Raw genomic sequence first — 26,902 nt, forward strand, 5'->3', positions numbered from 1 at the left:
AGGACCTGGTGCAATAGACTAATCATTTGCATCTCTCCCACCTCCCCACAAATTCTTACGTTGAAACCTAATCCCCAATGTAATGGTATTTGGAGGTGGGGCCTTTGGGAGGTGATTAGGTCATGAGGGTGGAATCCTCATGAATGGGATTAGTGACCTTTTAAAAGAGACCCGAAAGATCTTTTGCCCCTTCCACCATGTGAGGACACAGTGAGAAGGTGCTATCTGTGAACTACCAGATGCCAACCTGCTGGCGCCTTGAACTTGGACTCCCCAGCCACAAGAACTGTGAGAAATAAAGTTCTGTTATTTATAAGACACCCAATAGTTGGTTATAGCAGCCCAAATGGACTAAGACACCCAAGGCATCAAGTCTGGCACATGATAATGGCTCTAGGAGTTCTTATTATCATTAACTGCGTCATAGAATCTTAGAGCTAAAAGTGATCATAGAGGACATCTAATGAGTCCAATGCCCATCTAGTGACACCTGGAAGAAGAGGAATCAACAAAGGAAGAAGTCATGAGGTTGGCATGGCTCCCCTGTTAAGCTTCCCCTCTCCAGGGAGCCTAGCCTCCTGGTTGCTGCCCAGCCGAGGGAAGGGGCACTTTAGCCATTGTGAGAGTTTGGAGGTCCACCTCCTACAGACTCTAAACCTGAGAACCTTGACGTTCTGCATTTACTGAAACTTACTTTGCAGAGCTCATGGTCCAGCTGTCTGTGGGCACCAGCAGGATCTTCCCTCCCCTTGCTCTGGTGTTTAATCAAAACTGTATTCAAAATATGATTCTGGGAGATTATATTGGGAGATTTGCAGAAGACTTCTCAGGGGGGCAGAGATGGTGGGAACAGATTGCCGCTGGGGGCTTGAGGCTGAGATAATCATAGGCTCAGATGTGCCATTCTCAGGCCCTGCTCCTGGACCCCTGGAACTCACCATCAACTGGGGAGAAGACATTGAACACCAGCACCAAGAACTAGATCATCATGGTATTTTACAGCTGGGGAACTAAGAGGGGAAGGGGCTTGTCCAAGTCACGTAACACAAGGTAGTAATGAAATTAAGAAGGTAAAGCAGGTTTCTGGGATTCCAGGACACCTTTTTCAGCTCCTTTCACACCCCACTGTCTCCAGCTAACTAGGCCCAGATCTTTGGGACAGCTGTAGGTTGCAGGCTCCTGCTCTGGGTTGGGGAACGTGGGGAGACTCTAGGCTTCCCAGTCAAGAGATGGTTCCTGGAGCTGGAGAGACAACCTCCTGGGGTCCTGGGTGGTAAAATAGGGCGACCCAGGCTGGCCTTCTTTCCCAAGGTTCACTGTTCCTATACAAAGCTGATATGGCTGGAGGCAGTGTACAGGTAAGATCCCCCCATCCCCCACCCTCTGGATCCTAGCACCTGCTCAGCCGCATGCGCTTGGGTTTAGATGAGTCCCTTCTCCAATCTGGCCTTCAGTTTCCCTCTCCACGTGCAGATTCAATATGACACTAAAGGCCCCTCTCCCCTCCAGAGAATGGCTAGCTGGAGCCCCACTCTCAACTGGAGGCCCTAGGATGGAAGCCTCTGCAGCCTCTGCAGTCTCCGGAGGGGTCTACCTGGCCCCCCAGGAGGGGGTGGGGTCGAGAGCGCATTGAAAGAAACCTCCAGCTAATGCTCTTTATTACAAGCGTTAATCTCGCAAAGCCGACTGGAAATAATGTTTATCTTTTCGCAGTTTAATTTTCCGGACCCTAAGCCGCGGGTCAGCGAAGGCTACTGGAGTGTCCCCGGGGAGCTTGGGGATGGGAGCAGCTGTTGCCCAGGAGCAACACGAAAGCGAGAGAGGGAGGGCGGGCGAGCAGGAGCCGAGAAGGGACGTTGGACCCTGAGTGGCAAGCTGGGGTCCGTCCCCACCGCGGACCTGTGTGACGCTGAGCCACTCCCCTCAAGGTCCCATTTGGCCTCAGTTTCCTCGTCTGAAGAGGTTTGTGTTTCGCAAATCATGATCTCTAAAGTCCCTTCCTCCTCCGAAGGGGTGCATTCTAAGGAAAAGACGACGGGGTGGGGCCGGGAGGTGGCACACTGCCTCTGTTCCCCACCGTACTTCCACCCCCCACCTTTCCCCTCCGCCGCTTCCAAGGGTCGTGACATCTATCAAGGAGGCGGGCCCTTCTCGCCCCAGACTTCGGTGACTGACCGTCTGGCATCCGCGCGGGTCCGGAAGGCCGCCACCCAGCCCGGGTGGGCCGCGCCACGCAGGGGCCCAGCATGCGGCAGATGCGGGTCCCCAAGGATGCAGCCCCTAGGAGCACAGGGCAGCTGCCTTTCTAACTGTCTTCCCGTCTGCACCAGCTTTCCGGATCTCCCCTCTAGGTCTCTGCCTCGGGTCCCTCTTTCCCTGCCAGCAGCGGTGCGTCCACACGCTGGCTAAGGCCGAAGCCGCTAGACCTGGAGCACGAACCCAGGCAGCCCCAAGCAGCCGGCACCGCGCGGGCATCTTTAAATCTCTCATCCGCCGTCCCCACCGCCCCTCCGCCAGACACCGCTCTCGAGGGGGACAGAGCCCCCTTCTCTGCCCGTCAGCTCCCATTGGTTGGCCTGTACCGGAAGTGTTTGCTGACACTTTTGATTAAACGGAAAGAATGCGCCCTCTCGCCTCACATGACCCAGGGAGCTGCCCGACTTTGCCTTTAGGTTCGACGGGAGGAGCGCGGCCTTCCTCGTCCCTCCCTGCAATAAACTCACAACCCAAGTACCAACCCAGAAACAAATGCAGCTTCCAGACACATATCCTGACATGGGTCCCACGCACACGAACCAGCAGGGTAGTCAGCCTGGCTCAGCCGGTTGGTTGCGCAGCATCGTGTACGCCTAGGGGTCAGACGCCAAGGCCTTGTCTCTTACCTTGTGAGTTTCTCTCCCCACTATGAAAGGGACTGGGGTCTGCAGCCCACACCGCCCTGTCCCTGGCTGCATTCCATTTTTCCCTCCACCCAAGCCCCCTGGCACAGATAGGACACACAGCTTGGGTTTGGATTGGTTATTTTTAAGGATACAAGGAGTAGAGTGGGGAAGGGGGAGAAAACGCACGTGGTCCTTAGGTGCCAGATCAGCGATGAAGTTACAAAGTGAGGGGGATGAGGATGAGGGGCAGGGGTGAGCAGGAGAGGAAGTGGCTTCAGGCCCTGAATACAGAGCAGGGAGACTTGGTAGAGAGTCAGTGCTCCTGGCAGACTTGCCCAGTCTCCCACTTGGCCTTTCCTAAGGTGCCCTGCCACCCTGCCCATGGGATTTGATAGGGTACATGTCTGCCCACCACCCCCATCTTGCGTGCAAGGATGGCTGCTAGGAGGGTTTCTGTGTATCTGTCTCGTAGGCGAAGTGAGAGCTCCTGGTCCGTGGCAAGGTCGTCCAGCTTCTTAGCATGGAGGTGAGTTCAAAAAGTGGGGCCCATTTCCAAGATTCTTCTGCAAATCGCAGTTATTGCGCTAACCTGCTGAGAGAGGAAAGGTTGATTAAAACCAAAGGCTGCTTCGTGGCGAATACTAGGAAACCAAAGGTCAGCCATGTCTCATCCAAAGGGAAGCAAAGGTCTAGAGGTAAATTGCCTGCCAGAGGTAACGTTTGGACCTGTTATGTGTAAATTCGAATAACAGTGTAACCCAATTTTCTAAACCAGTAGCTAATCCTGAGAGAAATTACTGCAAAGAGCTGAATCTGACAGTAATTGCTGGAGGCAGCCTAATGGTTAAGGAATATCCCTGTGTAGAGTGAAATTCCTTTCCACCAGGCCCATAGCTCAGCAAAAGAACCAGCCAGGGTCAGGGGACACTGGCAGTCACAGTCTGTTTGGGGATGAGCCCTTGGGGGTGAGTGGTCTCCAGGGACAGCACCAACCCTGGGCTTCCAAGTTGAATACAGGAGTATGTCTGTAATCCCCAGGAGTTTTGGTGGGCCAAAGAGAGTGCTGTAGGTTAAACTGAAGCGCTGACCTTGAATCCATAGTATGTGGCTACCCCAAAGTACTGATGCCTGACCAGTCCCAGAAAATACTTGGTAATCAGCACAGCAGGGAGACAGCTGGGTTCCTCCTAAGGGGTCAAGGGCTTGGTGATGTACACCTGGTACATTTGGCAGAACACTGGACCGCAAAGGTAGAGATCTAGGTTGTCCATCTCTTCAATGACTTTCTAAGTAATGTTAGGTAAATTTCTGTCTCCCTCTGAATTTATTACTATTACAGTATTTAGCTTTAATATGAGAGGGGACTAGAACTTTTATCTCTAAGCTTCCGTTTGAAAGTGTATTGTGGAACAATCTTGTGACAGGTCTGCACTTGGGCACGCAGCAGAGGCAGAAAGGGAGTGCAACGACTGGGCAGAGTGGTGGTGGGCATCTTTTGGACAGACACTCCCAGCGCTGTCGGGGGCCCACTACCTTCTGCTCCGGACGGATGCTGACACTGCACTGCAGGCTCCCTCTGCCGCGGGCAGGGCACACAGTTCAGCGGCAGCCCCTGCAGGGCAAAAGTGGGGTTTCCCAAGGCTTTGGCTCCGCGGGAAGACTCATCGCACGCGGAGTCTCTGGGGATCGCAGCTCGCCCGGCGGAGCCTGGAGGCTGTCCGCAAATCAAATGGCACTCAGGACTTCGCGGTCTGGGCCGGTTTGGGGGTGCACATTCAACAATGCTGGCTGCCGCCGTGTGCGCCAGAGACCAGATGCGCGGTTTCTGACTGCAAGGGTAGTGCATGGTCAACGTGGGGCCCCCTGTCTCGGGGGCGAGGAAGTCAGCTTCTCCTGATCCGGGGAGCTCATTGAAGGAGAAGCGGGGCGCCGCCAGGCTGCACTCTCTGCGTTCCATTCGGCCTTCTCGAGCTGCTGCGCATGGCGCGGGCAGCGACTGTGCGCTCTTATGGAACTCCGCCAGCCTGTCCGCAGCTGTGGCTACTCCCTCCTCTTCGTCGGCTTCTTCCTCTTCCTCCTCTTCCTCCAGGTCTTCTAGGTCACTCAGCGGGAGCCCCCGGGCCTCCTGGCTTGCAATAACGTCTGTAGGAAATCAAGAGCGAGTGAGAAAAGCTCCAGGGCCCAAGGGAAATCCTCGGGAGTGCCCACCCCTGAGAAGCTTTTAGCAAGACGCGCCCTGCACTCAGGGCATTCTCGTGTAATTCACCAGACCTGCCACGCTGTCCCTTACACTTGCCCCAGGGCAGGCCGCCCGCTCCTGGGAAAGAATTCCCGCCCCAGCCCCGCCCCGCCCCTTCGAACACTCCTCCTCTCGCGTGCAGCGCCGAGCCAAGGAAACGCCACTTTGAGCGGAGTCCCTGATCTTAGTTTCTCAATTGTAAAAGAGCGGGGCACAGTTTTACCCAACTCAGCACCCACAGGTGGCTGCTGTTATATTATTTAATTCAACAATTATTTACTGAGTGTCAACGCCATTTAGGCGTTTCGGTATTTCGGTATTCAGCAGTGAGTTGCACAACCAGTGGAGCTGACCTTGCAGAGGAGGTAGACAGACGTCGCGTATGTAGACGTTCTCATAGTGATAAGTGTGGCAAAGGAAATAAAACCGGCTGGCGTGATAGAGAAAAACTGGGAAGCCACTTTGGCTTGGGTAAGGAGGGAAGGCCTTTCTAAGATAATATCTTGAAGGTGAGAAGAAGCCGTTTCTGTAGGGAATTCCAGGCAGAGGGAAGCGCATAGGCAAAGGTCCTGAGGCACGCAGCAGAGCACCTCTTAGAGAGCCTACCTCATGGCTTCGAAAGACCGATCAGACTGCTTGATGGCTTGTAAAACCCACGGGGTAGGGGTGAACATTTTCAGTACCTTTGGTGTCCCCGTTGGGGCAGCCTGGTGATTCCTCTGCTCTGCCTTCCGCCTTCCTCTCCTCCCCGCCTTTGTTCTTGGGTGCCCATGTCATCTTGTTTTCCTTCTTGAGGCGCCGGCGCGCGTTGGCGAACCAGGTGGACACCTGGGTGAGGGTCATCTTGGTGATGATGGCCAGCATGATCTTCTCACCCTTGGTGGGGTAGGGGTTCTTGCGGTGCTCGTTGAGCCAGGCCTTGAGCGTGCTGGTGGTCTCTCGGGTGGCATTCTTCCGGCGCCCAGCCCCGCTCAACTCCACGGAGCCATACCTGTGGGCAGAACTCAACTCAAGTTTTAGGTTGGGAACGAGGGGCTGGGGGCGGGGGACAGTCTGCGACCTGGAAGTGTGATTCTGCTCCCACCCTCTTGCACCCCACCTTGGCACGGGAGGGGGAAGGATGTGCTGTGCCAGCCACCAAGGCATCTCACTTCTTACCGGTCATATTGGTACTGCCCCAGAGTGGTCTCATAGGAATAATAGGCTCCTGGTTGTGCCAGGCTGGGTGTAAAACTCCCTGCAGCTTCCTTAAATTCATACTGTGGATTCTGTGGGAGAGGAAGAGAGATTCAGGACTACATTTGGGGAGGAGGCAGATAGTAGCAGAGGGTGTGGACTCTGGGGTCAAGTCTGATTCAAATCCTGGTACCACCACTCGCATTGACTGTGTGACGTTGGGCACAGTTGTCTAACCGCTCTGTGCCTCAATTTCTCCTATAGGTTATTGAAGACCAAGGCCGTGTTTGTGGAACGCTTGGCAGAATCCCTGGCACAGCATAAGCAGTGGTTAAATATTAGCTGCTATTGCTGTTAGGACTCTGGTCCATCTCTCCACTCTCCCAACTGGGCACGTCCCCACTTTACTCTCCTTCCAGAGCTCTTCCCTAGCGCTTTGTATGTTTGTGATTTGGGGTAGGTTATCTGAACCCCTCTGCATCCCAGTTTGAGCATCTGTAAATTGTAAATAGTGATGACTTGCATATCTCACAGAATTAATAGAAGTACAAATGTTTTCTAAACAATATAGAGTGCTGCAAACTGTAAAATTCTCTAAAGACATACTTTTTTTTCCTTATACACAATACTAACCATTTCCTTTCTTAGGAGTTGTGTGTCCCTCCTTGATTTTCACTGGAGATGTCACACTGGATTTCACCTGCTGCTGCTGCTCTGCCCCTGGGCCGCTCGTGTTTGGGCGCTTAGACCCAGGCCCCACCCCAGTACTCACCAGCGCCCCATACAATGCGGGCGGCTCCGGGCCATAGGACAGGTAGCCAGGGTAGCTCTGGGCAGCTGCAGCGGCCGCGTAGGGGGCTCCATAGATGCCCAAGGCAGCACCCAGCTCTGGCCGCGCACTGCCCAGCAGCCGGCTATCGTAGGGTGCGCAGCACAGAGCCGGCGCCGCGGTGGACCCGGAAGCCACATCTGAGACCGAGCGTGGGGCAGATTCGCAGCAAGTGGCGCTGGAACTTGCAGACACCAGAAACTACGGGGGCGAGAAAGGGGGCACTGGATGTCACAGACCTGTGCCTCCCGCTGGTGGGAGCCAGAGGCAAGGAAGGATCGCTCTTTCATTCTACATTAACTAAACGCCACCGTTTGCTGAGCATTCTTTTGGGTGCTGGGAGGGAAATTATCCGAAGGCAATTTACTCAAACTGCCCTTATAGATGCGCCTACACCATCGCTAAGGCTCCAGGGTCCCAGGGGGTCTGAGAAATGTGAACATTCTGAAACTTGAATTAGAGAGGCCAAATCCTCTGCTCCTACCTCTTCCCCGCTTACGGGATGCTACAGGGCGGAGCTAGAAGTTGGCCTTAGAGACCATCATCAATGTCTCATTCCTACTCCCATTTTATAGATAGGGAATCGAGGACCAGAGAGTGTGAGACTTGTCCAAGATCACACAGCAGGTCAAAGGTCGAGATAGCTCTAGATGGCAGGAAAATATACCCCACTCTCTGGAGAAAAACAGGAGACAGTGGTGAGTGACCCCAGAATTTCCCCAGCAAACCCTTGTCATTGTACGACACACACCCTGGTTTAGAAAACTGAGGGAACCAGAGACAGAGAGGTTGGACCTGCCCAAGGAAGGGGCAGGATAAGAACAGAGATCAACAAATGAACAATATGGGGAGAAGGACAGCGCCCTGGCCTGGAAGTCTTTTTTTCTGATACTCTCTGGGCCACCTCAGACATCTGTACAAGGAAGAGGTCTGACTGGAAGATCCCTGAGATCCCACCCACCACACTGGGTGTGTGGTAAAAATGCCCACGTTTCGGATCACAGGATTTTCCAGCATGCACTTGGGAAGTGCAACGTTCTGTCAGGGACTGGGGATGTCAGAGGCGGCTGTGGTACATTACCCTGGTCCTTGCTCCTTCTGGCTTCCCCTGGGACACGAGAGGAGAGGAAGAAGCTCTGGACAGGTGCATGCACTGGGCACCCTCTCCACCCAGTCTGCCCCCCACTCCCCCTGGAGGCGCCTCTTACCTGGGAAGCGCCGCCGTACGGGTGTCCAAAGTGCGGGAAGGACATGGTGGCTGTCCCCGGTCCGCCTCCCTCTTCCCTTGCGAGTTCCCGTCTTAGCCCCGCGGTTCGGCGCCCCCAGTCGTGCGGCGCCTCGGTTCCTTACACGGCTGTGGACACCCAGCGTCGGTTCCTCGGCCCGCTTGGCGCGACTGGCGGCAGAACCGAGGGCAGCCCTGCTGCCGTGCCCTGCGCTCCGCAAGGCGCCCCTCCGGCCCGTAGGGTCCGGAAGACAGAAGGGCCCATGGATGGGCAGGAGAAGGAAGAAAGTGCGGGTTCCCAAAGGCGCGCGGTGGCGAGGTGAGTCGCGGCGCGGCACGGGCCTGTGAGGCTCTCGAGGTGTCCCAATCCAAGGTGGCCAGAGGCTCGATGTGACGTCACGGTAATCCCGGGCCGCCAGACGGGACCCCGGGCCCCGGGGCCCCGGGTCACCAAGCGTGCCAAGTGCAGCCAGCCCGTGCGCGCGCGCGCACTCTCACCCACACTCACACTTGCTCGGGGAGGTTTGTGCAGCTGGTGAGGAACCTCAAAGACCCTGACCCTCTCTGCTCGGCGCTGGATTCTACCCCTTTTCGCCTCAAGCTGACGCGCGCGCACACACATACAATCTCTCCAAATTACCCGGGAGAAGTAGGAGAAACGCCTCCCTCTGCGCGCCGCGCAGGCCCCGGGCGCAGCGCGCGCTCACCTCCTCCCCTGCAGCCCAGAGGAGGCGAGAAGCAACCGAGGCGGCGAAGGAGGAGAGAATATAAAAGAAGAGACAGGAGAAAAGTGGGGGAGAAAGGCAAGAGGGAAAAGTGGGGGGGGGGGGAGAGGAGAGAGACGAGAAGTCTAAGGGAACAGAGGCGCGCGGGGGAGGAGGAGGGAACTGGGGTGGGCGAAGGCTGGGCGGAGGCTGAGCACTGGCAGGTGGAGGAGAGCAGAGGCTCGGGGGAGAAGCCTCCAGCCCGGCTCCTCCACCCCTCCGCTGCAGGAAAGTTTGTTCGCGCCACAGGCCCGGAGCTCGTTGAAGAAGCTCGGAGCAGAGTCGGTGGATCCCACTGGTCGGCCCATCTTGGTCCTTGGGGATCTGGCTCCCCTCCTCAGTCTCCCCAGGATGCTGGCTAGATTCCAGCTCTCCAAGTCCTGGCCTTGGCCAGGGCCTTGACCCTGGGGCTGCTCTGCAGCGCCTGGCCCTCGAATAGGCCGAATAGCGCCCCCTCGAGGCGGAGGTTCAGGACCCCGCGGCCATGGCCTGGCAACGCGCCAAGTCTGACCCCTGAATCTGCAGACCGCGGGCTAGGACCCTGGGGCATCTCCTCTGAAGGCGAAGGCGAGGCTTCACTGCCTCGCACGCGCCGCCCGCTGTGTCCGCGGGGAAGCCGGGGAGCTTGAAGAAGGCGCCGGGGCCGGGCTGCAGCCGCTGCGCTCCGCTGGGGGTGGCGCTGGCGAGCCGCAGTGGAGACTGCAGGAGGGAGGCCCATTCCCTGCTCTCCGCCCGGACACCCTGCTGGGCCCCGCGGTCTGACCACCCCACTCCAACATCCAGGGGTCTTCAAAGGGGTAGGAGTAGGGGGACCTCGTAGGTGCCTGGGAGGGGGCTAAGTGCTCCAGGCCTGGACCCCCGCACAGGGCCAGTTTGCTAGCGCTGTAGACTGCACATAGGAAGTCTCAATCTCTAGGCCTGGAGCTACCCATCTGAGGGCCTCCGATCTGGATCTGCAACTTCTGCGGATGAAAAGCGGTGGCCGGTCTGGTGGGGTCAAGTTTTCGGCGGGAGCTGCTGGGATCCGGTGGGGTTTGCAGGCGAGAAAGCCTCACCTTTCCCTCAAGGGGTCGCCGCACTTTACACTTTGTAAAATGCTCTCCAGGCCCTCACTGCAACTCTCCCGAGGAGTCATGAGTGTTAGTTCAAGGGCCCAGTTTTATTTTGTAGTTGAGAAGCAAGAACGTGTGGCCCAGAGGATAGCAACAGCTCTGGGTTCTAACAAACAGAGGAGGAAGCCCAGCGACAGACTGGGGCCATGGCTGGAGAATCTCGCATCGCGAATTTGTCTCTGGCACCTTGCAGACGGGACTGGTAGGCCCAGGAGCCAGTGACCTCTTTAGAATGACAACGCTGGCTTTCTCCCCTTCTTTCTTTTTCTTCACAGATTCTGCGGAATGTTCAAGGAGCATTTAAGAAGCCACAAACCGCAGACTCCCCCTCCTAAGAGATTATTAACATGAGGACAAACTCCATTCAAAATACCATCAAACCCAGCTGGTACTGCAGAGTGCTGTTACCTTGGAGAAACCTTGTGTTCAACCCGTGAGACTCCCAGTTAGAAAAAGAATTACAGTCATTTCCAGATTGATTTAGTGATAAAAATTCACCTTAAGAGATAGATCCCTTGATTTTTAAAAATGCACTTTTGAGCCATCCACACGTTTGCAGCTTGAATACATCTAAGCTATTTTTTTAAAGTAAGAATTGGAGAGTATTCATTAAATTAGTCCCTTGGGGAAGATTACTGCTAATTAATTAATTGCAAACATTTCCAGAGGGAAGGTATGTCAATCGTAAAGTAATAAAATTAGATAGTCAAAATACTTACTCAGCAACTTTGATTAACCATTCTTTCCTGAGCAGATTTTTTTTTTTTTTTTTTATGACAGAAAAATGGGGATGGTGGTGCAAGAAAAGCATTAGCCCCGTCCCTTGGTGATAAGATTGCAAAGGAGAAACTACCATATAGGAATTATTGATTTTTAGCTGATTTATAAGACCTCTGCGGTATCAATGCTGTGTGCAGGGCCTCTAGGCCTACCTCTTGTCTTTGCTCTCTAGGATTAGAGAAAAGCAACAAGATTTTTAAAAAGAAAAAGAAAAGAGGATGAAGGACAGTGGTGAAGTCAATTTGGAGATAGGACGATGAATATATCTCAGCATTTTTCTTCTGTGGAAAAAGAAAACCAAAAGACAAAAGAGCGTGTTTTATGCTAAGGCACCTTTTCTATTGTCTTTAAGGTTACTTTATAGTTTTGGTGGCTTCTATAAGAATGTTTCCCAGGGAGGAAGGCCTGCCGTGTCTCCCCTGGTTTTCCAGCTTTGGGAGAACTTGACTTAATATTTCTTTCCCAGAGATAGGCTGCAGCCTATCTCTGTGTGGCTGACATTTGATTATCATCTCAAGCATTTAGTGGGGATCCCTAAAAATGGTTATAAGATGTGCCTACCTTTCCAGTTATTTTGGGAACCTCATAATAAAACAAAGCCAGCAGGTTACGCCAATATTAACCTCTGTCTGGCAGAAACCTCAGATGGAAAGAAGGCTGTTTCTCGGAAAGTGTGATTCAGGGAAGCTGCAGTGGAATTTGCTTGCATCTTCCTGACTGTTCACAGGCCGCCAAGTCGACAGCCCTGTGTACTGAGCTTCTCTACCACGGCGGCTTTTCATTACTTTGTTCAGTGCTGATTAATTTAGTTTTGGGGAAAACCCCCCCATTGTATATATGTACACATAGAATTTTATTGAAGCAAGTAAATAAACTGTTCAAATACAGACCCTCCCAGTTATATTTAAGGGAGTCATTCCACCTATTGTATTTTAAACTAAGAATGTAGATTCTTTTGTTGTATTGTGCAACATGCCTGATAGTTCTTCTAGCTGCTCATTAAAACAAATATGAAACAAAATAAACAGTCAAAGGTCTATTTGGACCAGAGAGAATGCTACTCCACATTGTTTATTTGAAGTTCATATTGCTTTGCTGTAAAAGCTCTGAAGTTCCTGACCAAGCAGAGTAAAGAATGTGTGTTTGATGATAAACTCGCATGCAGGTACCACAAACAAACGAAAAGGAAAACAAACCATATTGCATATTTTGGGTTAAAAATGTCAATGATTTCTTAATGATTTATAAAGACCACAGATTTTCCTGAGGGAGTGGGATAGGGAGGAATAACAACCTGAAAATGCCCCAAATCAACTTCAAGTGCCTCAGATCACAGATGGAATGAGTGAGTACATGGACATAATACCATACTTGAAAATGTGCTAAATTATATTTTTTAAGACGGATTTTTTTAGTGACTGTTTTTGAACTGAGAAGAATGAAATTTCCTCAAATCTATGCATGAATGAACAAGTGCATCTGGACAGATGCATCCATAATTTATACTGATCAGTCACCGCAGGTCTCCCCGAGTAAAGCCGAAATGAACACTAATTGTTTTGACGGAAGTAGTGTGCATGGCATCTGATTGTGAAATGCAGTGAGTCCCTGCCTTGCTTCGATTCATATTGTCAACAGCAACTCTGGCATCAGGAGGGGAAAATACAAAGGCAATAATTCCCAGATGAGGGTGCTGATGTCACTTGTCAGGAAGGTAGCAAATGGAAAAAAGAATGAACTTCTTTGGAATAAAGTAAAAAATGAGACTGAATGCAGAGATCCTGGTTTGCCTGAGCTTAGAGTTAAAAATCGATAGCATGTTAATAATAATAAAATTCCTTTGCATTTGTTGATTTCCTAAACACCTTTGCTTTATCTTGCTTAAGGCTCATGATAACAATATTGGGGAGGTGAAAAGCAAGTCCAAGATCACATAGCCAAGTAGATGACAGAGGAGGGACCAGAATCCAGACCTCCTGATTTTGGGTCTTTCCACCAGACCATATTTCAAACACATACAAAGCCTGTCACAGCCAGGAGCTGTTGCTAACTCTGATTGTACTGTGAAAATTCACATTTAGTGCCCTGTGATGATGATGCCATGCAATTTAGTAGAGAAAATATCTAGAGATGCCACCGTAAGCAAACAAGTTCAGGTCTTCACTACATTATTTTACATCAATCTATATTAAAAAGAGCTTATGTAATAATTTGAGGTCTTTAGAAATTTGATCTAGAACATTAATTAAAATGGCAAACAGCAAGCAGATCCGTCTGTGACTAAGTATATAAAAAACAAAGACAATAACTAAAAAAAAAAAAAAAAAAATCCCAAAAAACCCCCTGTTTTAAAAAATCCAGCCAAAATAATGTTTCCATAGCTACACTCGTTTTAAAAATGATTAACAGAATTTAGTGACTATTTTCAGGAAGAAGAATTTTTTTTTTTTAAATTGTTTTTGTATGAGTAGGTAGAGAGGTTTTCTACATTAACTTCTCAATTTCAAAGCAATTTTTGTGTATAGATGTTCTTTATTATTTTTATCCTGTGGAGGATGACATCTTTCTAATGATAAGCTCAAGGCATCTGATGTGTTTTCAAGGAATTAAAATTTAAAGTAAACAACAGATGTATGGATTTGAAAACCAGGGAACAGTTTTTGAAGCCAAAGTGTTTGAGAAAGAGTTGCATGTAAGAAATAAAGACCTTAAAGGGACAAGATGTAGGGACTCACTAGGATAAGATGACATGTCCTTTTCCCCCTATGTGACAGGGCTTAGGAGTGGTCCTTGAGTGTACAAGTAGGGAGTAGAATTATAGGTTAGACAAGTGGAAAAGGGAACCGTAGTATTTCTGGCTGTGACTACAGTCGGGGCTGTGTGTTTTTGTGCACAGCTCTCTAACGGGAGCTTTGCTAACACACAGTTTATAATGATGATACTTTCTCATTCTTCTCCCTAAAGGAGTTCTCTGCCATAGACTTTAAGGCTTCAATTAAAATATGAAGAGCTTCAAGCTGTATACATACTCATCTTCTTAGTGGTGTTCCCCCAGTATTCTCGTTCTCTGTGGTATCTCCTACTTTTAAAGCTGAGCAATAGAACTGTCCGGGAGCCTTCTTTTTGTGCCACCTGGGGCCTGCTACTTTAGGGAAGCTGGGACCATTTGTAATGTCACATGCTGGCCATGGTAATTTATGACAAACCCTCATGAATCAATGAAAATATGGGAAGTATATCATTTTTAAAGAAAAAAGAGAGAGAGAAACACATGAGACATGCCCATTAAGGGCATAGCCATTCTAATACCTGCGTGTCTGCTTGGGTCTGCAATTAAAAACATTCTGATAATAAATCACCTTGCAGTCTCTTTTAATGCTTTTAACTTTCCTGAAGGTTCAAATTGGTATCCCAAAAATGTGCCAGGACTTTCACAAGGTATTTTATAGGGTCATAAATAAATACGGCAATTAATCTATGCTATATTTCTTTCATATTTGATGACAATTTATTATGGCATTCACCCATTCAGTGCACAAAAACTCTAATGCACTTAAAATCGGATTTCAAACCAAACATTTTATGGGAAAATATAGTATTGATCATCCATTTAAAAATATCATGAAGATGATTCATAACCTGCTGTAAAAAAAGATCTCATGAGGATCTTACAGATGAGTGCAGTGGTGGAAGAGTCTATTCATAAAATCAGAGCTACTGGGTCTGTTCCTCTTGTTTTCTTCATTTATCTTTGAGTTTTCCAGTACTGATTACTTTTGCATGTTGCTGTTTTATAAGAAAAATCCCCTCCCATGACATTTTTCATAGTGACAGAGGTTGTGGAATTTCACGGTGAGTATTTTCTATTGCAATTGCAATTTTCTGCTGAAATTCTGCCTGCAGAAAGAGTTTCAGGGGGAATAGGAGATGCTTCTGATACTTTGGAATCAAAGCTATTGTATGGTCCCCATTGTACTTGTTTGCTATTGACAGACAGATGATTCTAAGCAGCCTCACACCCTTAACAGTCCATGGTCCCACGGTGCTATGAATACTTAAATATCTTTTGCACACACATAGTATGAGGTAGTAGTGAGAAATATAAGAGAATCTGAGGGTGCTGGCACTTCTCTTCAAGAAGCACATAGCCTGTCTGGAAAGAAAGACACATATCATTCATTTGACAGACTTTTATTGAGTATCTACTAAATGCCCAGCTTGGTTCTAGGAGGAGAGGATTTCACACCAAACGAAAGCAGATTCCTGCCCTCAAGCAGGCTACATTCTAAAGACTTAAATATTTTCAAATTATCCAAGAATCACTTATCTAGCACCATAATAATTTGGGAAAGGATCTTAATGTTTATTGAATGTTCAAAAGGTTCCAACCACAAGGTTAAGCACTTTTTATATTACCCTTCATTCATCCCTTCACCAAGCATTTATTGGGCAATTGTGATTAGAAAGCACTGAATTAGGGGCTGAAGATTTAGTGGTCAGCAAAGCAATTAAAATCTCTGCCCTTGTGGACTAATATATTTAGCTATATTATCCACCTGCAAAGTAGATTCCATTTATTTAGTTTTACAGTGGTTGGAGCCTGAGAGAGCTTAATTTGCCCACTGTGATAGAGCTAGCATTGACAGTCTGGGCTTGGAGCTCAAGCTGCTGGTTTCAAAGTCTTGGGAAAATAACATATTTCAGATTAAATGCTTAATTACTGAGATGATGCAATTAAACAAAATAACTACCTCACCTACTATGTAGTTGATCTGAGCTACTTTATTCTTTTATATCATGTGGTTGGCTTCTCCTACCCTTTTATGTCTACGTAACACCAAATATTTGTATAGAAAATGAAAAAAGTTGGGGCAGCCAAATAGATATTTTGCTCTCCTTGACACTAATACCTTTGGATGCTCAGCTGATATTTTGCACATTTGCCTTCAGCTGATGACTAGTGCCATATATGAGGTCCAAATGACTGTGAAAATACATCTCTCATAAATATTGGTTGATGAAGGTGGGGGAGGGAACACAGCCAGATTGGAATTTTAGGACATCAGTGCCTCAATTGCCTCAAATCTACTCACATTAGCTACTACATGTATAATCCTTTCATAACTTGCTCTTGTCCATTCTCCTAGTCACTCTGGGATTTAAATAGGGCAGGTTTTCTCACCCTCTTCTCACAGATGAGCAACTCAGGTCCAGAAGGGTGAAGACACTGGATCAGGTCCCATAAGTGATTAGCATCAGAGACAACCCAGGAACCTTTGAGTGTTTGAATTCCTGCCTGGTCCTCTTCTAGGCTTTAGCACCTTTTGCAAAAAAGCATACAGATTTTTCAAAAAAAAAAAAACTAACCTTTTAAATTGGTTTACTTTGCTTTTTACTGTTAAGTTGAGCCAGGCACAGAAAGAGAAATACCGTATGTTCTCACTTATCTGTGGGAGCTATAAATAAACAAACAAACAAACAAACAAATAAATGGGGGGGGAAGAAGACTCAGCAATCACAATTCCTTGTACTTGTTAAGACAAGTGAACAAATATGATGTTGATGGGGGGAAGGGGAGAAAGGAGGAATTGATAAAGGAACATGATAATCAACTATATTGTATATTGATAAAGTAAAATTAAAAAAAAAAAAAAAACACCTAACCTTGGTGTTACATACAGACTTCAGGCAATAGCCCAGCAGCTCTTCCATCTCGGGGAAGGGAGCACTTCACTGTTTCATTTTGGTTTTGATATTGGATCTCCCCTGGTGGTTTTAAAGCCACATGCGCCTCTGCTTTCTGGTTGTTCAGGTTTGCTCCAACCACGAGTTCAAAAGAGAGAAAGAGTTGGTGTTCACAGCAATCACATAGGCACGATGCTAAGTATGAGGTATTTAATCAAAGTGTAAATTCACCAACAGGATCTTGGTGTGGGTCTCCTTGTCTACATTTCTGAAGCCCTCTGCCCAGAAGCTGGCATCTATCAGAGGAGGTGCCTAGGTTTGCTTCAGGCACATGCTGCTCTGAGTCTGCAGAGATGGAGGCATTGGGAATAGTGTGTATCTTCCTGTGACTGGGAGAAAATGCACTTGACAGAGACAGCATGAAATACACGAGCAGGATTAGACTGTCAGTGTAGGCCAGAGAACATAAACTATTTACTGTGTCACTCTTAGGCCTGAGGGCAGGGGTAGAGCAGAGGGGAAACCTGCAACTATAATTATGAAATATAAATTTATACATACATAAAGGGAAGCCTGAGAGTGGGAAATTAACCACTAAAACTCCTTTTACGTTATAAGCACCACAGGGATATGGAAAAGTAGTGTGGGGATTAAGGGCATCTTTTTGCTTTGGGACTAATTTATTACTCTAAATTATTCAGTTAAAGGAGAAAGGGAAAACTGATACTTAGTTGTTTCTCTGTGAAAGTTAAATTTGAGTAATGGGAAGGACCTGTCCTTGGCTGTAAATGTGGGACGGTGGAGAATAAGGCAGCCAAGGGTTGAAGAGAGCAAAGCACAGGTTTGGGAGACAGAACCCTGGAATCTAGCCCTGGCTGTGCCACTGATTGCCTGGGAGGCTTTGGACAAGGCTCTTTCCCTCTGAACACCTCAGTTTGCTCATCTGCAAAATGGAGACCTTGAGCTCAGTGACCTACAAAGGTTCCTTGGGCTTATGTCTTTAAGGGAGTCAGATCACACTTCCTTTTCCAGGACTCTAAAACCCTTCTGCTACTTTTAAGTGTGGAATTTTTGGAAAGTTCTTTTTACCATGGATGGTGCATCAGACTGTATAAAAAAGCAGATACCAGCCTCATCCTCTGAAATTCTAAGCAAGTGTGCAGTGGGGCCCAGACATCTATATTTAAGAAAAATATAAAGTAAAAGTAAAATGTGCACATGGTAAAAAGTCAAACCACCTGTGGGAGATATGGTTCATTGTCTAATTGATACCTGCTCCCCACTCCTTCCTTGCTAAGAACACCTTGATGTTGTCTAGAGTGGCCATGTGCAGTCATGGCCACCTGCTCCTGGCTTTCCAGCATCATTTGCTGTGGGTAGAGGAGCATGCCATGTGACCCAATTCTGGTCAGTAAGACTTAGGGAAATCTACATGGGGGCTCTGGGAAAGCCTTCATTTTCATGATAAAAGAGGACAGAGGCGGTGGTGTCACCTCCCCCTTCTTTTGAACATGGACTTGATGACTGAAGCTGCAGCATTCATTCATTCATTCATTAGTTCAATAAAATGTTTATTAAGCACTTCCTCTGTACTAGGTAGGAATTTAAAGTGCAGGGATACTGTACTCCAATGTTTATTGCAGCTCTATTCACAATAGCCAAGAGTTGGAAACAGCCCAAATGTCCATCATCTGATGACTGGGTAAGGAAACTGTGGTACATCTACACAATGGAATACTACTCTGCTATAAAAAAGAACAAAATACTACCACTCACGACAACATGGATGGACTTAGAGAAAATTATATTAAGTGAAACAAGTCAGGCACAGAAAGAGAAATACCACATGTTCTCACTTATTTGTGGGAGCTAAAAAAATAAATAAATAAACACACAAGCAAATCAAGGGTGGGTAGGGGAAGAAGACAGAATAACCACAAAAATTCCTTGAACTATTTAAGTCAAGTGAACAGATATGATGTGGTGGGGTAGGGGAGGTGGTAGAGAGGAACAGGTAAAGGGGCATGAAAATCAACCACAATGTATATTGAGAAATAAAATTTTAAAAAGTAAATAAATAAATAAAAATAAAATAAAATCTCACTACTCAGCTGTTAAAAAAATGATATCCTATCATTTGCAGCAACATGTATAGAACTAGAAGGCATCATGTTAAGTGAAGTAAGTCAGGCACGAAAAGACAAATACTTCATGTGGATATTCATGTGTGGGATCTTAAAAAAAGAAAAAGAAAGAGTTCTCATAGAAGTAGAGAATATAAATCGTTACCAGAGGTGGGTGCGTGGGGGAGGAAGAGGAATAATAGAGGGCTAATGGGTACAAGACTGTGCTATAAACCCTAAGTGAATCATTGTGCAGTATGTGCATGTATTGAAAGAACACACTGTACCCCACAAATATGTACAAATAAATGTTTTTTTTAAAAAAAACAGCAAAAAACACAAAAACACACAAAAACAAAAACAAACAAAAAAGTGCAGAGATACTGCTGTGAACAAAACAGAGTCCCCATCCTCACAGAGCTGACCTTCTAGAGCAGAAGATGGACAATAAACAAGGTACACAGGGATGAAGATAAATGCTGTGGAGAAAAAAACAAAGCAAGAAAGGGAGTTACCATGAACATAAGGCTGAGGTAATTGCACAAAAGTAGCCCCGTTACCAGAGAGCCTATAAACTGCTGCTTCTGGATTTCTAGTTGTATAAGACAAACTGGTTTTAAGTCTCTGTGAATTTGGTTTTCTATTACTTACAGCTGAATGAATTCTTGAGACAGTGTAGTGGGGGTTCAAAGAGACAAATAAGTCATCTGATTATTTCATCCTCACTTCCCAGAGGCATTGACTCCTAACAGTTTCTTGGCTGCTTTCCAGAAACTTCCTATGTTAATATAAGTCATATAAATATAAGCTAAATGTACAACCCCCGTGCCCCCCCAAACACACAATGGCAGTATGGCATGGTGGCTGGGAGCCTGGATGTAGGCCCCTTATTTAGGATAGCACAGTGTATAGACAGCCTATACAGTGCTCCAGCACTTACTAGCTATGTTATCTTGAACAAGTTACTTAGCCTCTGTTTTTCAATTTTCTCACCAGTAAAATGGGGATAATAAACCTACCACAGAGGCTTCTTAATTTACTAAGTTACCATGTAAAGCACATAGAACTATCCCTGAGTGATCTAGTAACCATTAAGGGATGCTGGCTATTTAATATCTCATACAATGAGTATATTCTATTGCTTTTCCTTTTCCCTTAACAATCTACCTGTACATCTTTCCAACATGCACATAGGGATCCCACTTTTGACACCTGTGTAGTATTCCTCAGTATGGAGGAGATCAGTGTGTTTTGTGTTTTTTCTTGTAATGTCCACGGAACGTTTTGATGGGCACTCTTGATGGAGGGCCACGTTCTGAAAGGATTTGTGCCCACACAGAAACTGCTGACAGCAAAAAGGAGAATGTGCTGAGACTGGCCTTCTTTTCTTCCTTGTTATCCTTCACTTTCTGCATCTCCTTGTCTCCCATGCCCTCCCACCTCACCCTGTATATTTTTCCCTTTAGTTATGTGCAGGGCCAAACATGCTCACAGGACAGCATTTATGATACACTCTCCTTCAACATTTAATAACTGATTCTTTTCTTTCAGATTTTTCTCCTGCCACAGCACATCTCCTGTTTTATAAAAAACTTAAAAAAAAAAAAAAAAGCAAACAGAACCAGAAGTTTTTTTATTTTTTAAATTTCAGAAGTCCTCTTTGTACAGATGCATATGATAGCTAATTTGGTGGCATTAATTCAGTGAAGGAAAAGGTATTTAAATAACAAGTAGTCCAATGAGAGTCAGACAATAAACAAATCAGATAATAATAACATCCCATTAAGTGCAATGAAGGAGAATAAGCATGGAGGGCAATGGGAGTACCTAATCTTAACTAATTACACCTTATAGGTAGATATGTGCAAAGGATCCAGAAATGACCTGACTGTGATAGGCTCACTGGATTTTAAATCAGAGAAGGAAAGAGAGAATCCATGTAGTAGAGGAATAGCATATGCAAAGCCATGGAGTGAGGTATTCAGGGGTCATAATAGTAGGATAAGTGCAGAGGAATGGATGGATGGAGTCAGAGAAGGTGGTCGGGTGGACTGAGAAGGGTGCTGGGTCCCACTGAGTCACTGAACAGCAGCAGCTCTGGGCTCTAGTCATGCATAACCATACTGGTAAGATGCAGTGTCTTCTAGAATTCTGACCTGTGCCCAGGCACGTGCCCTTGACTTCTTCTCTGTCCCACCTCCCAGCTCTACCATTTTGTGGGTCCTTGAAAAGAAAGTAGGTGCAGCTGTTGAGTTTTGGGGAGAAATACAAAAAAGTAGGTCATGGGCAGTGAGGAGTTGAAAATGATGTGCCACTCTCTTGAGGGGGATGGTTAACAAAGACATTAGTCAAGATTCTTTTGGTTGTAACAACAAATGGACCCTGGCTCACTTAAGTGAAACAAAAAGGTTATATTAAAAGGCCACTGAGATGAAAGGGTGAGTTAGACACCCCACCTTTCAAAGCCAGATACAGAGATCTCAGCAAGAGGCTCAGGAACTTTCTCTCCAGGGGGTTGACATTAAGGAAACTTGGCCTCCAACAGGTATGTCTCTTTTATTAAGTGTCATATTCATGAAAGAGAGAATCTGACTGTTCAGTTTTTGGTCCAGTATGTTCATGGCTGAACCAATCAGGTGTGGCCACAAAATGGTGGGACTGATGGCCCAAACTTGGGCACTGAAGATTGGAGAGACCTGTTGTGAGCCATGCAGCAAGCCCCTCCCCAACCCCAATCCAAAATGGTGGATCATGATTTGTTACTCCTCGAGAAGAGTAAATATATGGTCAATCTCCAAGAATGAAGCAAAGCTGTCCTGCATTCAAAGATTGGAGTGGGGCAGTTAGAGCCACCCTTGCTGGATCCAGGCCCTAAGAAATTTGGACTTTATAATTTACGAAGGCAACAGGGAGCCAAAAAATCCATTCAACACACATAAAATATTTCAAGTGAGACACAAGGGAACTGGAGCAGGTCTTAGAGAAGATGGATTTACATCTGGCAATAAAATCCCAACTCAAGTAACCTTTGCACTAAGGTCTGGATTTTGTCTGGATCTTAAAGCTTTTATAAGTGTTTAAGAGCATGAACTCTGTAAGGGTTGGAATTTCTCTTGCCTGTTCCCCTGAGGGATTGTGCTGCCAGTAAGAGGTTTGGGGGCCTACTACCTTTCATCCTCCTGGTACTGGGACTTTTTGCCTTGAGTATGCTTTATCTCTGTCCACAGAGGGTCATGGCTCTATGGCCTTTTGGGTGATGTACTTAACGTTGCTGAACTCTAGCGTCCTCCCCTATGAAATGGGGGTGTTCCTACTAACCTCATAAGACTGTCACAAGTATGTTAATTCCATAACATATTTGAAAGCTGTTATTTTATTTTATTTTTTGACCGGTAAGGGGATCGCAACCCTCAGCATGGTGTGGTCTGCACAACGCTCAGCCAGTGAGCGCACTGGCCATCCCTATATAGGATCCGAACCCGTGGCCTCGGCACTACCAGCGCTGCACTCTCCTGAGTGAGCCACGGGGCCGGCCCTGAAAGTGTTTTGTCAAATAACAAATAACATGAATGGAAGTGTTTGGGGATCTTGTTGGAGTTTTGGAGGCAGAAAACCCTTGCTTTGGGTTTTAGCTCTGGATTGGGGAAATCACCTCATCTCTCTAAGCCTCAGTTTTCTCCTATACAAGAAGGGGACAATAGTGACTATCTTATTGTGTTCTTGCTAGAGTTAAATGATAGTACACCTGAGAGGTGTTGTAAAGGTCTGAGCACAGACAGGGTCAAGGCACAGCACATGATAATTCCCCCCCCCACACACACACAGAAATGTTCAAGAAGCCAAACCTAACATTCATCGTGTATGCAGATCCTTCCAGGGACTTAGCACTATTTTTGTGTGTGAGTGTGTGTGTGTTGTTTGGGACTTAGTACTATTGATTGGATTTCCTACTTGTAGTAGATATTCCTAGTGCTCACCTATATATACTCCTTTTCTTCCTGGGCATGCTAGAGACAGCACTTCCAAGCCTCCTTGCAGTTGGACAGGCCATTTTACTGGTTTGGGTCACAGAAATATAAGCAATGTGAGGCCCTTCCAGGCTGAGGCAGAGAGAAGTCTCTGTGTGAGATGCCCATTCCTTCCTTCCCCTGCTTCTGCACATGTGCAGGTCTCATGTTGACATGGTAAAGCTACTGAATCTCTGAGTGACTGCATGGAGAACAATTGGCCTTGAGATTCTCAGACTGTAGCAAACTTTGCATAAGTTAAGTCACTGAGACTTGGAAGATATTTGTTATTGCAGCATATTTTAGCCTATTCTGACTAACATATTATTCTATTGCCTACTACCTATGTGATCATGGGTAAGTAACTTTGCTTCTTGAGCCTTACTTTGCTCATCTGTAAAATGGGATAAATAATAGCATTAACTCCTAAAATTCTTAAATGAGATGATGCATGTAAAATGCTTAGCACGGATTGGCATACAGAATATGCTCAATGGACAAAGGCAGCAATTACGGTAATAGTGGTAGTGGTATGATAGTGATGATGATGGTGGTGATGGTGATGGTGATGATTCAGAAGCTGGATGTGGTCACTGGATTCAAATCCTTCCATTTAAATAGAAGAACCCAGACAGTCTCCAGCTCTGGGGTGGGTGAGAACCTTCTCTGGCACATGCTGGTACATGATTTATTGTATCATGTGGCACCAATTAACTGCCAATATCTGTGGTTGTCTATGAAACTTTCTAGTCTGTATAAAACAGTAAAATTGGCCTCATTTGGAAAGCTGTTAATCAGAAATTTTGGCCAGCAATCCGTGCTTCTATCCTTAGTGCTATTAATTATTTTTTTCCTTTCACAAGCATGTGAAGTTAGGCATCATGCTGAGCACTGCTGCTGTGGGAACAGAGAGAACTGGTCTGTGCCCTCAAGGAGCTCATAGTCCATTTGATACTTATAATAATAACCTTGAGGTGCTGTATCTTTCATATCTCCACCCTTACCTTGCCCCAGTATCAGATTGTACACAGTGAGGTTCCATGCAAAGAACTTGGCTTTGTGGACAGAGGAATTTGAGTCTGAATTCCAGCCCTGCCACTTTCTAGCTGTGTCTTTGGGGAAAATTCTTGACCTCTGGTAGCCTTAGTTTTCTTATCCTTAAGAAGGGCTAAATACTTGCTATTATGTTATAAGAATTAACTACAATATATGTAACATACCTTGGGCAGAGCTTAGCATTTAATAGGTGCCCAGTAAATATTGCCAATCCTTAAGTTTCTTGAGGGTAGAGATTCTACATTATTCTATATTCCCAATGCTTAGATTGTAGAATGTGGTCCATCTGTATTTATAAAATAACAGGTAGAGAAAATTATATTTCATGGGAAAGCACTTTTGTGGCAAAATACTTTTGATGCTGTTTGGGGTATTTGTATATTTTTGAATAATTTTAGGTTTATGCAGAAACTCTAGTAATTAATATATCTTTAAGAAATTTTGGATCACTGTCATGAAATTATGTTACTCATATTTTCAATCCTTAGCCAATTATTATTATTGTTTGAGTGAGGACCCTTCTTGCTAATTTTATTTTTAATTTTTTTCATGATTCTCATTCCCAATCCTCTTCCGCATGATAAGCATATGGGTGATGTATATAAAACAAACAGTGTGGTTTTCTGTGTATGTTTTTAATTTATGTGATTTGGACTGTATTGAATAAAATTTTCTATTTTAGTGATTTGTGCACATTTCTCTATGTATATCTAGTTCATTGTTCCTCTCTACTGTATAATATTCCATTTAGCCACTTTTCATTAACCAGAAAATTGGATTTACCAGAATACCTCTATTCTCCAGTCAAGGCTACTCTACTAGAAATGCTGTCTTCATTTTGTACTGGGTAAGCCAGTCATTAAACTATTACCTTACGATGCTATTATAGCAATAATGATGGCACATGCTCACTTGCCCACATTGAGAATTATAGTAGGAAAGAACTGAAAGCAAGTTCTCTAATTGTATGCTTCTCTGTTGTGTGTATGTGTGTACATGTGCATATGAGCTTTTGGCTATATTGTACTTTCTTGTGTTTTAAATAAATATTCCAATTTACATAATTGAAGTGAATTTCCATGGTGCATGAAAATATAAACTCAGGGCTATGATGTTAATTAGAACAATTTGCATCCCACAGTAAAAACAGCTTGGAGTTTAGTGACAGGCGTTCTATTCTACATTCAAGTTTGGGTTCTGTCACTTGCTAGCTGAGTGATTTTAGTCAAGCCATTTAGCCCCTTCTGTAAAGTGGAGAATAATAAATACAGAGATGTCATGAGGCTAAGGTAACAGAACAATTAGACAGGCTAGAGAAATGTGGCATTGTTTCATATATTTTTTTTTGTTTCAAATATGAACTTTTTTTTTTCTTTTTGTGACCGGTAAGGAGACCGGAACCCTTGGCTTGGTGTTGCCCGCACCGCGCTCAGCCAGTGAGCGCACCGGCCATCTCCATATAGGATCCGAACACGCGGCCTCGGCGCTCCCAGCGCCGCGCTCACCCGAGTGAGCCACGGGTTCGGCCCTCATATACGAACTTTTAAAACTGGATGTAATTAGCAAACCTTTGAGTGTCTGCTCTGATGCTACCTCTTCCCATTTTGTGCCCACGAAAGACATTGCTAATTGAGCTGGACACAGCGTCATGACTCTTTTCAACTTAGCACTCTGGGAAGTCACTATCAACTTCTTAGAGCTGGATTGCACCCCAAAATTTCATGTTTTTCCATTCCTGATTTAGGCACTGTGCTGGGTCCATTGGGGAATATCAGAGATGAACATGCTCCCAGGTCTGTCCTCAGAAAACTTGAAGTCAAGCATGGGACACAGACACAATGAACTCTGAAACAAGGTGAGGTATAATGTTACGGTAAATCATCAAAAAGCTATGCATGCACATAGGTTTGGGAGATTGATTCCAGGAACAGGCATCATTGAAAACTTCTTGGAGCTGATGACATTTTGGCTAAGACTTCGTATTACTAGGACAATTGACCCTTGAACAACGAGGGGGCTAGGGGGCACCAATGCCCACACAGTTGGAAATTCGTGTGTAACTTTCTCTGTTTCTTTACTTAAATAGCTAAGTAACTTAAGTTGGCCCTGTGGAACCCACACAAAAGGAAAGTCAGCCCTCCTTATATCTGGGACTGTATTTTCAATCTGTGGTTTGTTAAATCTGTGGATGGGGAACCCAAGTATAAGGAAACCCACGTAGTTCCAACCTCTGTTGTTCAAGGGTCAACCATACCAACTTTGTATTTATTGAAAATTTACACTGTTCCAAGCACTGTGCTAAGCACTTTAGATACATGATCTCATTTGATAATTATAAAAATTCTATGAAGTACTAGTTAGCTATCACTGTGTAACAAATAACTCCAAAACCTGGTAGCTTAAAAGAACACTCATTTTTATTTATCATGAATCTAGAGAAGGTCTGCACATCTGGGACAAGCTTGGCTCATCTCAAGCTCACTCATATGTCTGAGTTCAACTGATGGGTCTGCTTAGGTGGCCTATGCTGGGCTGTTGACTGTTTCCACATCCTTCCAGCAGGCTAGCTTGGGCTTGTTCATGTGCCAATGGCAGGATCCTGAGATAGAGAGAGGAAACATGCCAAGCCTCTTAAAGTCTAGGCTTGGGATTGGCACAAGGTCCCTGCTGTTGCATTCTGTTTGCTTCACATGGCCAGTCCAGATTCAAGGAATGGGGAAATAGACTCTGCCTCTTCATGGGAGCTGCTGCAAAACCACACAGTCATCAATTTACCACGATTAGTAGCTCCTACTGTTATCTCCATATTATAGATGAAGAAACTGTGGTAGTAGGAGGTTGGGTGTCTTGTTCAAGTTCATGTAACTGGCAAGTATATAACCAGGACTTGCACTTGGCTTAGTAGGCAGTGGGGGGCCAGTAAAGATCCTGAGCACATGATGCTACTAGCATAAAAAGAAGGAAGGGGTATTTCTATGGCTAAATGGCGGCATCATGGAGAATGAAAATCCTGATCATTCCAGT

At 46.2% G+C, this 26,902-nt stretch overlaps 1 protein-coding gene across 1 annotated transcript; it reads right to left on the reverse strand.

The window, feature by feature from the left end:
* Window positions 1-4,230: 4,230 nt before the first annotated feature.
* Window positions 4,231-8,379, reverse strand: IRX6 (iroquois homeobox 6). The gene is made up of 5 exons (XM_063109914.1): window positions 8,335-8,379; window positions 7,070-7,327; window positions 6,280-6,389; window positions 5,805-6,112; window positions 4,231-5,024 (listed from the first exon to the last, which is right to left on the reverse strand). The coding sequence occupies exons 1-5, from the start codon at window positions 8,377-8,379 to the stop codon at window positions 4,231-4,233; spliced, it is 1,515 nt and encodes a 504-aa protein (XP_062965984.1).
* Between the last annotated feature and the right edge of the window lie 18,523 nt (window positions 8,380-26,902).

This window comes from Cynocephalus volans, chromosome 10 (assembly GCF_027409185.1).
Source record: "Cynocephalus volans isolate mCynVol1 chromosome 10, mCynVol1.pri, whole genome shotgun sequence".
NCBI classification, from domain to species: domain Eukaryota; kingdom Metazoa; phylum Chordata; class Mammalia; order Dermoptera; family Cynocephalidae; genus Cynocephalus; species Cynocephalus volans.

Bases quoted from the DNA above. Each gene is read 5' to 3' on its own strand.
- IRX6 (XM_063109914.1), bottom strand. From the start codon at position 8,379: ATGTCCTTCCCGCACTTTGGACACCCGTACGGCGGCGCTTCCCAG. The intron at 6,390-7,069 runs GTGAGTACTGGG...CCTCTCCCACAG, and splicing joins CCGCATTGTATGGGGCGCTG to AATCCACAGTATGAATTTAA. The intron at 6,113-6,279 runs GTAAGAAGTGAG...TTCTGCCCACAG, and splicing joins GGGCAGTACCAATATGACCG to GTATGGCTCCGTGGAGTTGA.